At 65.8% G+C, this 14,152-nt stretch overlaps 1 protein-coding gene across 3 annotated transcripts in view; it reads right to left on the bottom strand.

The window, feature by feature from the left end:
* Positions 1-14,152, bottom strand: part of plekhg4 (pleckstrin homology domain containing, family G (with RhoGef domain) member 4) — a 124,756-nt gene that overhangs the window by 37,387 nt on the left and 73,217 nt on the right. For all 3 annotated transcript variants that reach the window (XM_079241790.1, XM_079241791.1, XM_079241789.1), the window contains exon 15: positions 48-137. In XM_079241790.1, the coding sequence (XP_079097916.1) occupies positions 48-137 (90 nt within the window). The remainder of the gene's footprint in view (positions 1-47; positions 138-14,152) is intronic.

Consider the following 14,152-nt stretch of genomic DNA (forward strand, 5'->3'; position numbering starts at 1 on the left):
AGAGGTCAGAGGTCAGCACAAGGTGGAGAAGAGACCAAAGTTCTCACCCTGAAGAAGGCGTGGCCGTGACTGGACAGCAAGACGTCGGACTTGGGTTTGTTCTTGCTGTACAGAGCGTAGAGACCGAACTGCTCCTGCTGCTCACACACACACACACACACACACACACACACACACACACAAACAAACATAAATACACACACACACAATGTGAGGGGTCTGTTCCAAAAATCAGGTTTAAACTCCATCCAGTCGAGGAACACCTGGAATCTGACGTGTCGGTGTGTCGGTGTGCTGACGTGTCGGTGTGTCGGTGTGCTGACGTGTCGGCGTGCTGACGTGTCGGCGTGCTGACGTGTCGGTGTGTCGGTGTGCTGACGTGTCGGCGTGCTGACGTGTCGGTGTGCTGACGTGTCGGTGTGCTGACGTGTCGGTGTGTCGGTGTGCTGACGTGTCGGTGTGCTGACGTGTCGGTGTGTCGGTGTGCTGACGTGTCGGCGTGCTGACGTGTCGGTGTGCTGACGTGTCGGCGTGCTGACGAGTCGGCGTGCTGACGTGTCGGTGTGTCGGTGTGCTGACGTGTCGGCGTGCTGACGTGTCGGTGTGCTGACGTGTCGGTGTGTCGGTGTGCTGACGTGTCGGTGTGTCGGTGTGCTGACGTGTCGGCGTGCTGACGTGTCGGTGTGCTGACGTGTCGGTGTGTCGGTGTGCTGACGTGTCGGTGTGTCGGTGTGCTGACGTGTCGGTGTGCTGACGTGTCGGTGTGTCGGTGTGCTGACGTGTCGGCGTGCTGACGTGTCGGTGTGCTGACGTGTCGGTGTGCTGACGTGTCGGTGTGTCGGTGTGCTGACGTGTCGGTGTGCTGACGTGTCGGTGTGTCGGCGTGCTGACGTGTCGGTGTGTCGGTGTGCTGACGTGTCGGCGTGTCGGCGTGCTGACGTATCGGCGTGCTGACGAGTCGGCGTGCTGACGTGTCGGCGTGCTGACGAGTCGGCGTGCTGACGTGTCGGCGTGCTGACGAGTCGGCGTGCTGACGTGTCGGCGTGCTGACGAGTCGGCGTGCTGACGTGTCGGCGTGCTGACGTGTCGGCGTGCTGACGTGTCGGCGTGTCGGTGTGTTGACGTGTCGGCGTGCTGACGTGTCGGCGTGTCGGTGTTGACGTGTCGGCGTGCTGACGTGTTGGCGTGCTGACGTGTCGGCGTGCTGACGTGTCGGCGTGCTGACGTGTCGGCGTGTCGGTGTGTTGACGTGTCGGCGTGCTGACGTGTCGGCGTGTCGGCGTGCTGACGTGTCGGCGTGCTGACGTGTCGGCGTGTCGGCGTGCTGACGTGTCGGCTTGTCGGCGTGCTGACGTGTCGGCGTGCTGACGTGTCGGCGTGCTGACGTGTCGGCGTGCTGACGTGTCGGCGTGCTGACGTGTCGGCGTGTCGGCGTGTTGACGTGTTGGTGTGCTGACGAGTCGGTGTGCTGACGAGTCGGTGTGCTGACGTGTTGGCGTGCTGACGAGTCGGTGTGCTGACGTGTCGGCGTGCTGACGTGTTGGCGTGTCGGTGTGCTGACGTGTTGGTGTGCTGACGTGTTGGTGTGCTGACGAGTCGGTGTGCTGACGAGTCGGTGTGCTGACGAGTCGGTGTGCTGACGAGTCGGTGTGCTGACGTGTTGGCGTGCTGACGTGTCGGCGTGTCGGTGTGCTGACGTGTTGGCGTGCTGACGTGTTGGCGTGCTGACGAGTCGGCGTGCTGACGTGTCGGCGTGCTGACATGTCGGCGTGTCGGTGTGTTGACGTGTCGGCGTGTTGACGTGTCGGCGTGTTGACGTGCTGACGTGTCGGCGTGCTGACGTGTCGGCGTGTTGACGTGTCGGTGTGCTGACGTGTCGGCGTGCTGACGTGTCGGCGTGTCGGTGTGCTGACGTGTCGGCGTGTTGACGTGTCGGTGTGCTGACGTGTCGGTGTGCTGACGTGTCGGCGTGCTGACGTGTCGGCGTGCTGACGTGTCGGCGTGCTGACGAGTCGGCGTGCTGACGTGTCGGTGTGCTGACGTGTCGGTGTGCTGACGAGTCGGCGTGCTGACGTGTCGGCGTGCTGACGAGTCGGCGTGCTGACGAGTCGGCGTGCTGACGTGTCAGCGTGCTGACGTGTCGGTGTGCTGACGAGTCGGCGTGCTGACGTGTCGGCGTGTTGACGTGTCGGCGTGCTGACGTGTCGGTGTGCTGACGTGTCGGCGTGTTGACGTGTCGGCGTGTCGGTGTGCTGACGTGTCGGCGTGTTGACGTGCTGACGTGTCGGCGTGTTGGCGTGCTGACGTGTCGGCGTGTCGGTGTGCTGACGTGTCGGCGTGTTGACGTGCTGACGTGTCGGCGTGTCGGTGTGCTGACGTGTCGGCGTGCTGACGTGTCGGCGTGTCGGTGTGCTGACGTGTCGGCGTGCTGACGTGTTGACGTGTCGGCGTGCTGACGTGTCGGCGTGCTGACGTGTCGGCGTGTCGGTGTGCTGACGTGTCGGCGTGTTGGCGTGCTGACGTGTCGGCGTGCTGACGTGTCGGCGTGCTGACGTGTTGACGTGTCGGCGTGCTGACGTGGTGGCGAGTCGGCGTGCTGACGTGTCGGCGTGTTGACGTGTCGGCGTGCTGACGTGTCGGCGTGTTGGCGTGCTGACGTGGTGGCGAGTCGGCGTGCTGACGTGTCGGCGTGTCGGTGTGCTGACGTGTCGGCGTGTTGACGTGTCGGCGTGTTGACGTGTCGGCGTGCTGACGTGGTGGCGAGTCGGCGTGCTGACGTGGTGGCGTGTCGGTGTGCTGACGTGTCGGCGTGCTGACGTGTCGGCGTGCTGACGTGTCGGCGTGTTGACGTGTCGGCGTGCTGACGTGGTGGCGAGTCGGCGTGCTGACGTGTCGGCGTGTCGGTGTGCTGACGTGTCGGCGTGCTGACGTGTTGGCGTGTTGATGTGTCGGCGTGCTGACGTGTCGGCGTGTTGACGTGTCGGCGTGCTGACGTGGTGGCGAGTCGGCGTGCTGACGTGGTGGCGAGTCGGCGTGCTGACGTGGTGGCGAGTCGGCGTGCTGACGTGTCGGCGTGTTGACGTGTCGGCGTGCTGACGTGTCGGCGTGTTGGCGTGCTGACGTGGTGGCGAGTCGGCGTGCTGACGTGTCGGCGTGTCGGTGTGCTGACGTGTCGGCGTGTTGACGTGTCGGCGTGTTGACGTGTCGGCGTGCTGACGTGGTGGCGAGTCGGCGTGCTGACGTGGTGGCGAGTCGGCGTGCTGACGTGTCGGCGTGTCGGTGTGCTGACGTGTCGGCGTGTTGACGTGTCGGCGTGTTGACGTGTCGGCGTGCTGACGTGTCGGCGTGTCGGCGTGCTGACGTGTCGGCGTGCTGACGTGTCGGTGTGCTGACGTGTCGGCGTGCTGACGTGTTGGCGTGTTGACGTGTCGGCGTGCTGACGTGTCGGCGTGTTGACGTGTCGGCGTGCTGACGTGGTGGCGAGTCGGCGTGCTGACGTGGTGGCGAGTCGGCGTGCTGACGTGTCGGCGTGTTGACGTGTCGGCGTGCTGACGTGTTGGCGTGTTGATGTGTCGGCGTGCTGACGTGTCGGCGTGTTGACGTGTCGGCGTGCTGACGTGGTGGCGAGTCGGCGTGCTGACGTGGTGGCGAGTCGGCGTGCTGACGTGGTGGCGAGTCGGCGTGCTGACGTGTCGGCGTGTTGACGTGTCGGCGTGCTGACGTGTCGGCGTGTTGACGTGTCGGCGTGCTGACGTGTCGGCGTGCTGACGTGTCGGCGTGCTGACGTGTCGGCGTGTTGGCGTGCCGACGTGTCGGCGTGCTGACGTGTCGGCGTGCTGACGTGTCGGCGTGCTGACGTGTTGACGTGTCGGCGTGCTGACGTGTCGGCGTGCTGACGTGTCGGCGTGTTGGCGTGCTGACGTGGTGGCGTGTCGGTGTGCTGACGTGTCGGCGTGTTGACGTGTCGGCGTGCTGACGTGTCGGCGTGCCGACGTGTCGGCGTGCTGACGTGTTGACGTGTCGGTGTGCTGACGTGTCGGCGTGCTGACGTGTTGACGTGTCGGCGTGCTGACGTGTCGGCGTGTTGGCGTGCTGACGTGGTGGCGTGTCGGTGTGCTGACGTGTCGGCGTGTTGACGTGTCGGCGTGTTGGCGTGCTGACGTGTCGGCGTGTTGGCGTGCTGACGTGTCGGCGTGCTGACGTGTCGGCGTGTCGGCGTGCTGACGTGTCGGCGTGCTGACGTGTCGGCGTGTCGGTGTGCTGACGTGTCGGCGTGCTGACGTGTCGGCGTGTCGGTGTGCTGACGTGTCGGCGTGCTGACGTGTTGACGTGTCGGCGTGCTGACGTGTCGGCGTGCTGACGTGTCGGCGTGTCGGTGTGCTGACGTGTCGGCGTGTTGACGTGCTGACGTGTCGGCGTGTTGGCGTGCTGACGTGTCGGCGTGTCGGTGTGCTGACGTGTCGGCGTGTTGACGTGCTGACGTGTCGGCGTGTTGACGTGTCGGCGTGCTGACGTGTCGGCGTGTTGACGTGCTGACGTGTCGGCGTGTTGACGTGTCGGCGTGCTGACGTGTCGGCGTGCTGACGTGTCGGCGTGTTGACGTGTCGGCGTGCTGACGTGTCGGCGTGCTGACGTGTCGGCGTGTTGGCGTGCTGACGTGTCGGCGTGCTGACGTGTCGGCGTGCTGACGTGTTGACGTGTCGGCGTGCTGACGTGTCGGCGTGTTGGCGTGCTGACGTGGTGGCGTGTCGGTGTGCTGACGTGTCGGCGTGCTGACGTGTCGGCGTGCCGACGTGTCGGCGTGCCGACGTGTCGGCGTGCTGACGTGTCGGCGTGCTGACGTGTTGACGTGTCGGCGTGTTGGCGTGCTGACGTGGTGGCGTGTCGGTGTGCTGACGTGTCGGCGTGTTGACGTGTCGGCGTGCTGACGTGTCGGCGTGCTGACGTGTCGGCGTGCTGACGTGTCGGTGTGCTGACGTGTCGGCGTGCTGACGTGTTGACGTGTCGGCGTGCTGACGTGTCGGCGTGTTGACGTGCTGACGTGTCGGCGTGTTGGCGTGCTGACGTGTCGGCGTGTCGGTGTGCTGACGTGTCGGCGTGTTGACGTGCTGACGTGTCGGCGTGTTGGCGTGCTGACGTGTCGGCGTGTTGACGTGCTGACGTGTCGGCGTGCTGACGTGTTGACGTGTCGGCGTGCTGACGTGGTGGCGTGTCGGTGTGCTGACGTGTCGGCGTGTTGACGTGCTGACGTGTCGGCGTGTTGGCGTGCTGACGTGTCGGTGTGCTGACGTGTCGGCGTGCTGACGTGTCGGCGTGTCGGTGTGCTGACGTGTCGGCGTGTTGACGTGTCGGCGTGCTGACGTGTCGGCGTGCTGACGTGTTGACGTGTCGGCGTGTTGGCGTGCTGACGTGGTGGCGTGTCGGTGTGCTGACGTGTCGGCGTGTTGACGTGTCGGCGTGCTGACGTGTCGGCGTGTTGGCGTGCTGACGTGTCGGCGTGCTGACGTGTCGGCGTGCTGACGTGTCGGCGTGCTGACGTGTCGGCGTGCTGACGTGTCGGCGTGTCGGTGTGCTGACGTGTCGGCGTGTTGACGTGCTGACGTGTCGGCGTGTTGGCGTGCTGACGTGTCGGCGTGTCGGTGTGCTGACGTGTCGGCGTGTTGACGTGCTGACGTGTCGGCGTGTCGGTGTGCTGACGTGTCGGCGTGCTGACGTGTCGGCGTGTCGGTGTGCTGACGTGTCGGCTCGCTGACGTGTTGACGTGTCGGCGTGCTGACGTGTCGGCGTGCTGACGTGTCGGCGTGTCGGTGTGCTGACGTGTCGGCGTGTTGACGTGCTGACGTGTCGGCGTGTTGGCGTGCTGACGTGTCGGCGTGCTGACGTGTCGGCGTGCTGACGTGTTGACGTGTCGGCGTGCTGACGTGGTGGCGAGTCGGCGTGCTGACGTGTCGGCGTGTTGACGTGTCGGCGTGCTGACGTGTCGGCGTGTTGGCGTGCTGACGTGGTGGCGAGTCGGCGTGCTGACGTGTCGGCGTGTCGGTGTGCTGACGTGTCGGCGTGTTGACGTGTCGGCGTGCTGACGTGGTGGCGAGTCGGCGTGCTGACGTGGTGGCGAGTCGGCGTGCTGACGTGTCGGCGTGTCGGTGTGCTGACGTGTCGGCGTGTTGACGTGTCGGCGTGTTGACGTGTCGGCGTGTTGACGTGTCGGCGTGCTGACGTGTCGGCGTGTCGGTGTGCTGACGTGTCGGCGTGCTGACGTGTCGGTGTGCTGACGTGTCGGCGTGCTGACGTGTTGGCGTGTTGACGTGTCGGCGTGCTGACGTGTCGGCGTGTTGACGTGTCGGCGTGCTGACGTGGTGGCGAGTCGGCGTGCTGACGTGGTGGCGAGTCGGCGTGCTGACGTGTCGGCGTGTTGACGTGTCGGCGTGCTGACGTGTCGGCGTGTTGACGTGTCGGTGTGCTGACGTGGTGGCGAGTCGGCGTGCTGACGTGTCGGCGTGTCGGTGTGCTGACGTGTCGGCGTGTTGACGTGTCGGCGTGCTGACGTGTCGGCGTGTTGACGTGTCGGTGTGCTGACGTGTCGGCGTGTTGACGTGTCGGCGTGCTGACGTGGTGGCGAGTCGGCGTGCTGACGTGGTGGCGAGTCGGCGTGCTGACGTGTCGGCGTGTTGACGTGTCGGCGTGCTGACGTGTCGGCGTGTTGACGTGTCGGCGTGCTGACGTGTCGGCGTGCTGACGTGTCGGCGTGCTGACGTGTCGGCGTGTTGGCGTGCCGACGTGTCGGCGTGCTGACGTGTCGGCGTGCTGACGTGTCGGCGTGCTGACGTGTTGACGTGTCGGCGTGCTGACGTGTCGGCGTGTTGGCGTGCTGACGTGGTGGCGTGTCGGTGTGCTGACGTGTCGGCGTGTTGACGTGTCGGCGTGCTGACGTGTCGGCGTGCCGACGTGTCGGCGTGCTGACGTGTTGACGTGTCGGTGTGCTGACGTGTCGGCGTGCTGACGTGTTGACGTGTCGGCGTGCTGACGTGTCGGCGTGTTGGCGTGCTGACGTGGTGGCGTGTCGGTGTGCTGACGTGTCGGCGTGTTGACGTGTCGGCGTGTTGGCGTGCTGACGTGTCGGCGTGTTGGCGTGCTGACGTGTCGGCGTGCTGACGTGTCGGCGTGTCGGTGTGCTGACGTGTCGGCGTGCTGACGTGTCGGCGTGTCGGTGTGCTGACGTGTCGGCGTGCTGACGTGTTGACGTGTCGGCGTGCTGACGTGTCGGCGTGCTGACGTGTCGGCGTGTCGGTGTGCTGACGTGTCGGCGTGTTGACGTGCTGACGTGTCGGCGTGTTGGCGTGCTGACGTGTCGGCGTGTCGGTGTGCTGACGTGTCGGCGTGTTGACGTGCTGACGTGTCGGCGTGTTGACGTGTCGGCGTGCTGACGTGTCGGCGTGTTGACGTGCTGACGTGTCGGCGTGTTGACGTGTCGGCGTGCTGACGTGTCGGCGTGCTGACGTGTCGGCGTGTTGACGTGTCGGCGTGCTGACGTGTCGGCGTGCTGACGTGTCGGCGTGTTGACGTGCTGACGTGTCGGCGTGTTGGCGTGCTGACGTGTCGGCGTGTCGGTGTGCTGACGTGTCGGCGTGTTGACGTGCTGACGTGTCGGCGTGTTGGCGTGCTGACGTGTCGGCGTGTTGACGTGCTGACGTGTCGGCGTGCTGACGTGTTGACGTGTCGGCGTGCTGACGTGGTGGCGTGTCGGTGTGCTGACGTGTCGGCGTGTTGACGTGCTGACGTGTCGGCGTGTTGGCGTGCTGACGTGTCGGTGTGCTGACGTGTCGGCGTGCTGACGTGTCGGCGTGTCGGTGTGCTGACGTGTCGGCGTGTTGACGTGTCGGCGTGCTGACGTGTCGGCGTGCTGACGTGTTGACGTGTCGGCGTGTTGGCGTGCTGACGTGGTGGCGTGTCGGTGTGCTGACGTGTCGGCGTGTTGACGTGTCGGCGTGCTGACGTGTCGGCGTGTTGGCGTGCTGACGTGTCGGCGTGCTGACGTGTCGGCGTGCTGACGTGTCGGCGTGCTGACGTGTCGGCGTGTTGGCGTGCTGACGTGTCGGCGTGTTGGCGTGCTGACGTGTCGGTGTGCTGACGTGTCGGCGTGCTGACGTGTCGGCGTGTTGGCGTGCTGACGTGTCGGCGTGTCGGTGTGCTGACGTGTCGGCGTGTTGACGTGCTGACGTGTCGGCGTGTCGGTGTGCTGACGTGTCGGCGTGCTGACGTGTCGGCGTGTCGGTGTGCTGACGTGTCGGCGTGCTGACGTGTTGACGTGTCGGCGTGCTGACGTGTCGGCGTGCTGACGTGTCGGCGTGTCGGTGTGCTGACGTGTCGGCGTGTTGACGTGCTGACGTGTCGGCGTGTTGGCGTGCTGACGTGTCGGCGTGCTGACGTGTCGGCGTGCTGACGTGTTGACGTGTCGGCGTGCTGACGTGGTGGCGAGTCGGCGTGCTGACGTGTCGGCGTGCTGACGTGTCGGCGTGTTGGCGTGCTGACGTGGTGGCGAGTCGGCGTGCTGACGTGTCGGCGTGTCGGTGTGCTGACGTGTCGGCGTGTTGACGTGTCGGCGTGTTGACGTGTCGGCGTGCTGACGTGGTGGCGAGTCGGCGTGCTGACGTGGTGGCGAGTCGGCGTGCTGACGTGTCGGCGTGTCGGTGTGCTGACGTGTCGGCGTGTTGACGTGTCGGCGTGTTGACGTGTCGGCGTGTTGACGTGTCGGCGTGCTGACGTGTCGGCGTGTCGGTGTGCTGACGTGTCGGCGTGCTGACGTGTCGGTGTGCTGACGTGTCGGCGTGCTGACGTGTTGGCGTGTTGACGTGTCGGCGTGCTGACGTGTCGGCGTGTTGACGTGTCGGCGTGCTGACGTGGTGGCGAGTCGGCGTGCTGACGTGGTGGCGAGTCGGCGTGCTGACGTGTCGGCGTGTTGACGTGTCGGCGTGCTGACGTGTCGGCGTGTTGACGTGTCGGTGTGCTGACGTGGTGGCGAGTCGGCGTGCTGACGTGTCGGCGTGTCGGTGTGCTGACGTGTCGGCGTGTTGACGTGTCGGCGTGCTGACGTGTCGGCGTGTTGACGTGTCGGTGTGCTGACGTGTCGGCGTGTTGACGTGTCGGCGTGCTGACGTGGTGGCGAGTCGGCGTGCTGACGTGTCGGCGTGTTGACGTGTCGGCGTGCTGACGTGTCGGCGTGTTGGCGTGCTGACGTGGTGGCGAGTCGGCGTGCTGACGTGTCGGCGTGTCGGTGTGCTGACGTGTCGGCGTGTTGACGTGTCGGCGTGCTGACGTGGTGGCGAGTCGGCGTGCTGACGTGGTGGCGAGTCGGCGTGCTGACGTGTCGGCGTGTCGGTGTGCTGACGTGTCGGCGTGTTGACGTGTCGGCGTGTTGACGTGTCGGCGTGTTGACGTGTCGGCGTGCTGACGTGTCGGCGTGTCGGTGTGCTGACGTGTCGGCGTGCTGACGTGTCGGTGTGCTGACGTGTCGGCGTGCTGACGTGTTGGCGTGTTGACGTGTCGGCGTGCTGACGTGTCGGCGTGTTGACGTGTCGGCGTGCTGACGTGGTGGCGAGTCGGCGTGCTGACGTGTCGGCGTGTCGGTGTGCTGACGTGTCGGCGTGTTGACGTGTCGGCGTGCTGACGTGTCGGCGTGCTGACGTGTCGGCGTGCTGACGTGTTGACGTGTCGGCGTGTTGGCGTGCTGACGTGGTGGCGTGTCGGTGTGCTGACGTGTCGGCGTGTTGACGTGTCGGCGTGCTGACGTGTCGGCGTGTTGGCGTGCTGACGTGTCGGCGTGCTGACGTGTCGGCGTGCTGACGTGTCGGCGTGCTGACGTGTCGGCGTGCTGACGTGTCGGCGTGTCGGTGTGCTGACGTGTCGGCGTGTTGACGTGCTGACGTGTCGGCGTGTTGGCGTGCTGACGTGTCGGCGTGTCGGTGTGCTGACGTGTCGGCGTGTTGACGTGCTGACGTGTCGGCGTGTCGGTGTGCTGACGTGTCGGCGTGTTGACGTGCTGACGTGTCGGCGTGTTGGCGTGCTGACGTGTCGGCGTGTCGGTGTGCTGACGTGTCGGCGTGTTGACGTGCTGACGTGTCGGCGTGTCGGTGTGCTGACGTGTCGGCGTGCTGACGTGTCGGCGTGTCGGTGTGCTGACGTGTCGGCGTGCTGACGTGTTGACGTGTCGGCGTGCTGACGTGTCGGCGTGCTGACGTGTCGGCGTGTCGGTGTGCTGACGTGTCGGCGTGTTGACGTGCTGACGTGTCGGCGTGTTGGCGTGCTGACGTGTCGGCGTGCTGACGTGTCGGCGTGCTGACGTGTTGACGTGTCGGCGTGCTGACGTGGTGGCGAGTCGGCGTGCTGACGTGTCGGCGTGTTGACGTGTCGGCGTGCTGACGTGTCGGCGTGTTGGCGTGCTGACGTGGTGGCGAGTCGGCGTGCTGACGTGTCGGCGTGTCGGTGTGCTGACGTGTCGGCGTGTTGACGTGTCGGCGTGTTGACGTGTCGGCGTGCTGACGTGGTGGCGAGTCGGCGTGCTGACGTGGTGGCGAGTCGGCGTGCTGACGTGTCGGCGTGTCGGTGTGCTGACGTGTCGGCGTGTTGACGTGTCGGCGTGTTGACGTGTCGGCGTGCTGACGTGTCGGCGTGTCGGTGTGCTGACGTGTCGGCGTGCTGACGTGTCGGTGTGCTGACGTGTCGGCGTGCTGACGTGTTGGCGTGTTGACGTGTCGGCGTGCTGACGTGTCGGCGTGTTGACGTGTCGGCGTGCTGACGTGGTGGCGAGTCGGCGTGCTGACGTGGTGGCGAGTCGGCGTGCTGACGTGTCGGCGTGTTGACGTGTCGGCGTGCTGACGTGTCGGCGTGTTGACGTGTCGGTGTGCTGACGTGGTGGCGAGTCGGCGTGCTGACGTGTCGGCGTGTCGGTGTGCTGACGTGTCGGCGTGTTGACGTGTCGGCGTGCTGACGTGTCGGCGTGTTGACGTGTCGGCGTGCCGACGTGTCGGCGTGCTGACGTGTCGGCGTGCTGACGTGTCGGCGTGCTGACGTGTTGACGTGTCGGCGTGCTGACGTGTCGGCGTGTTGGCGTGCTGACGTGTTGACGTGTCGGCGTGCTGACGTGTCGGCGTGCTGACGTGTTGACGTGTCGGCGTGTTGGCGTGCTGACGTGGTGGCGTGTCGGTGTGCTGACGTGTCGGCGTGTTGACGTGTCGGCGTGCTGACGTGTCGGCGTGCTGACGTGTCGGCGTGCTGACGTGTCGGCGTGCTGACGTGTCGGCGTGCTGACGTGTTGACGTGTCGGCGTGCTGACGTGTCGGCGTGTTGACGTGCTGACGTGTCGGCGTGTTGGCGTGCTGACGTGTCGGCGTGTCGGTGTGCTGACGTGTCGGCGTGTTGACGTGCTGACGTGTCGGCGTGTTGGCGTGCTGACGTGTCGGCGTGTTGACGTGCTGACGTGTCGGCGTGCTGACGTGTTGACGTGTCGGCGTGCTGACGTGGTGGCGTGTCGGTGTGCTGACGTGTCGGCGTGTTGACGTGCTGACGTGTCGGCGTGTTGGCGTGCTGACGTGTCGGTGTGCTGACGTGTCGGCGTGCTGACGTGTCGGCGTGCTGACGTGTTGACGTGTCGGCGTGCTGACGTGGTGGCGAGTCGGCGTGCTGACGTGTCGGCGTGTTGACGTGTCGGCGTGCTGACGTGTCGGCGTGCTGACGTGGTGGCGAGTCGGCGTGCTGACGTGGTGGCGAGTCGGCGTGGTGGCGAGTCGGCGTGCTGACGTGTCGGCGTGTCGGTGTGCTGACGTGTCGGCGTGTTGACGTGTCGGCGTGTTGACGTGTCGGCGTGTTGACGTGTCGGCGTGCTGACGTGTCGGCGTGTCGGTGTGCTGACGTGTCGGCGTGCTGACGTGTCGGTGTGCTGACGTGTCGGCGTGCTGACGTGTTGGCGTGTTGACGTGTCGGCGTGCTGACGTGTCGGCGTGTTGACGTGTCGGCGTGCTGACGTGGTGGCGAGTCGGCGTGCTGACGTGGTGGCGAGTCGGCGTGCTGACGTGTCGGCGTGTTGACGTGTCGGCGTGCTGACGTGTCGGCGTGTTGACGTGTCGGTGTGCTGACGTGGTGGCGAGTCGGCGTGCTGACGTGTCGGCGTGTCGGTGTGCTGACGTGTCGGCGTGTTGACGTGTCGGCGTGCTGACGTGTCGGCGTGTTGACGTGTCGGTGTGCTGACGTGTCGGCGTGTTGACGTGTCGGCGTGCTGACGTGGTGGCGAGTCGGCGTGCTGACGTGTCGGCGTGTTGACGTGTCGGCGTGCTGACGTGTCGGCGTGTTGACGTGTCGGCGTGCTGACGTGTCGGCGTGCTGACGTGTCGGCGTGCTGACGTGTCGGCGTGTTGGCGTGCCGACGTGTCGGCGTGCTGACGTGTCGGCGTGCTGACGTGTCGGCGTGCTGACGTGTTGACGTGTCGGCGTGCTGACGTGTCGGCGTGCTGACGTGTCGGCGTGTTGGCGTGCTGACGTGGTGGCGTGTCGGTGTGCTGACGTGTCGGCGTGTTGACGTGTCGGCGTGCTGACGTGTCGGCGTGCCGACGTGTCGGCGTGCTGACGTGTTGACGTGTCGGTGTGCTGACGTGTCGGCGTGCTGACGTGTTGACGTGTCGGCGTGCTGACGTGTCGGCGTGTTGGCGTGCTGACGTGGTGGCGTGTCGGTGTGCTGACGTGTCGGCGTGTTGACGTGTCGGCGTGTTGGCGTGCTGACGTGTCGGCGTGTTGGCGTGCTGACGTGTCGGCGTGCTGACGTGTCGGCGTGTCGGTGTGCTGACGTGTCGGCGTGCTGACGTGTCGGCGTGTCGGTGTGCTGACGTGTCGGCGTGCTGACGTGTTGACGTGTCGGCGTGCTGACGTGTCGGCGTGCTGACGTGTCGGCGTGTCGGTGTGCTGACGTGTCGGCGTGTTGACGTGCTGACGTGTCGGCGTGTTGGCGTGCTGACGTGTCGGCGTGTCGGTGTGCTGACGTGTCGGCGTGTTGACGTGCTGACGTGTCGGCGTGTTGACGTGTCGGCGTGCTGACGTGTCGGCGTGTTGACGTGCTGACGTGTCGGCGTGTTGACGTGTCGGCGTGCTGACGTGTCGGCGTGCTGACGTGTCGGCGTGTTGACGTGTCGGCGTGCTGACGTGTCGGCGTGCTGACGTGTCGGCGTGTTGACGTGCTGACGTGTCGGCGTGTTGGCGTGCTGACGTGTCGGCGTGTCGGTGTGCTGACGTGTCGGCGTGTTGACGTGCTGACGTGTCGGCGTGTTGGCGTGCTGACGTGTCGGCGTGTTGACGTGCTGACGTGTCGGCGTGCTGACGTGTTGACGTGTCGGCGTGCTGACGTGGTGGCGTGTCGGTGTGCTGACGTGTCGGCGTGTTGACGTGCTGACGTGTCGGCGTGTTGGCGTGCTGACGTGTCGGTGTGCTGACGTGTCGGCGTGCTGACGTGTCGGCGTGTCGGTGTGCTGACGTGTCGGCGTGTTGACGTGTCGGTGTGCTGACGTGTCGGCGTGTTGACGTGTCGGCGTGCTGACGTGTCGGCGTGCTGACGTGTTGACGTGTCGGCGTGCTGACGTGGTGGCGTGTCGGTGTGCTGACGTGTCGGCGTGTTGACGTGCTGACGTGTCGGCGTGTTGGCGTGCTGACGTGTCGGTGTGCTGACGTGTCGGCGTGCTGACGTGTCGGCGTGCTGACGTGTTGACGTGTCGGCGTGCTGACGTGGTGGCGAGTCGGCGTGCTGACGTGTCGGCGTGTTGACGTGTCGGCGTGCTGACGTGTCGGCGTGCTGACGTGGTGGCGAGTCGGCGTGCTGACGTGGTGGCGAGTCGGCGTGGTGGCGAGTCGGCGTGCTGACGTGTCGGCGTGTCGGTGTGCTGACGTGTCGGCGTGTTGACGTGTCGGCGTGTTGACGTGTCGGCGTGTTGACGTGTCGGCGTGCTGACGTGTCGGCGTGTCGGTGTGCTGACGTGTCGGCGTGCTGACGTGTCGGTGTGCTGACGTGTCGGCGTGCTGACGTGTTGGCGTGTTGACGTGTCGGCGTGCTGACGTGTCGGCGTGTTGACGTGTCGGCGTGCTGACGTGGTGGCGAGTCGGCGTGCTGACGTGGTGG

Source organism: Telmatherina bonti (assembly GCF_933228915.1).
Source record: "Telmatherina bonti genome assembly, chromosome: 1".
Classification (NCBI taxonomy): domain Eukaryota; kingdom Metazoa; phylum Chordata; class Actinopteri; order Atheriniformes; family Telmatherinidae; genus Telmatherina; species Telmatherina bonti.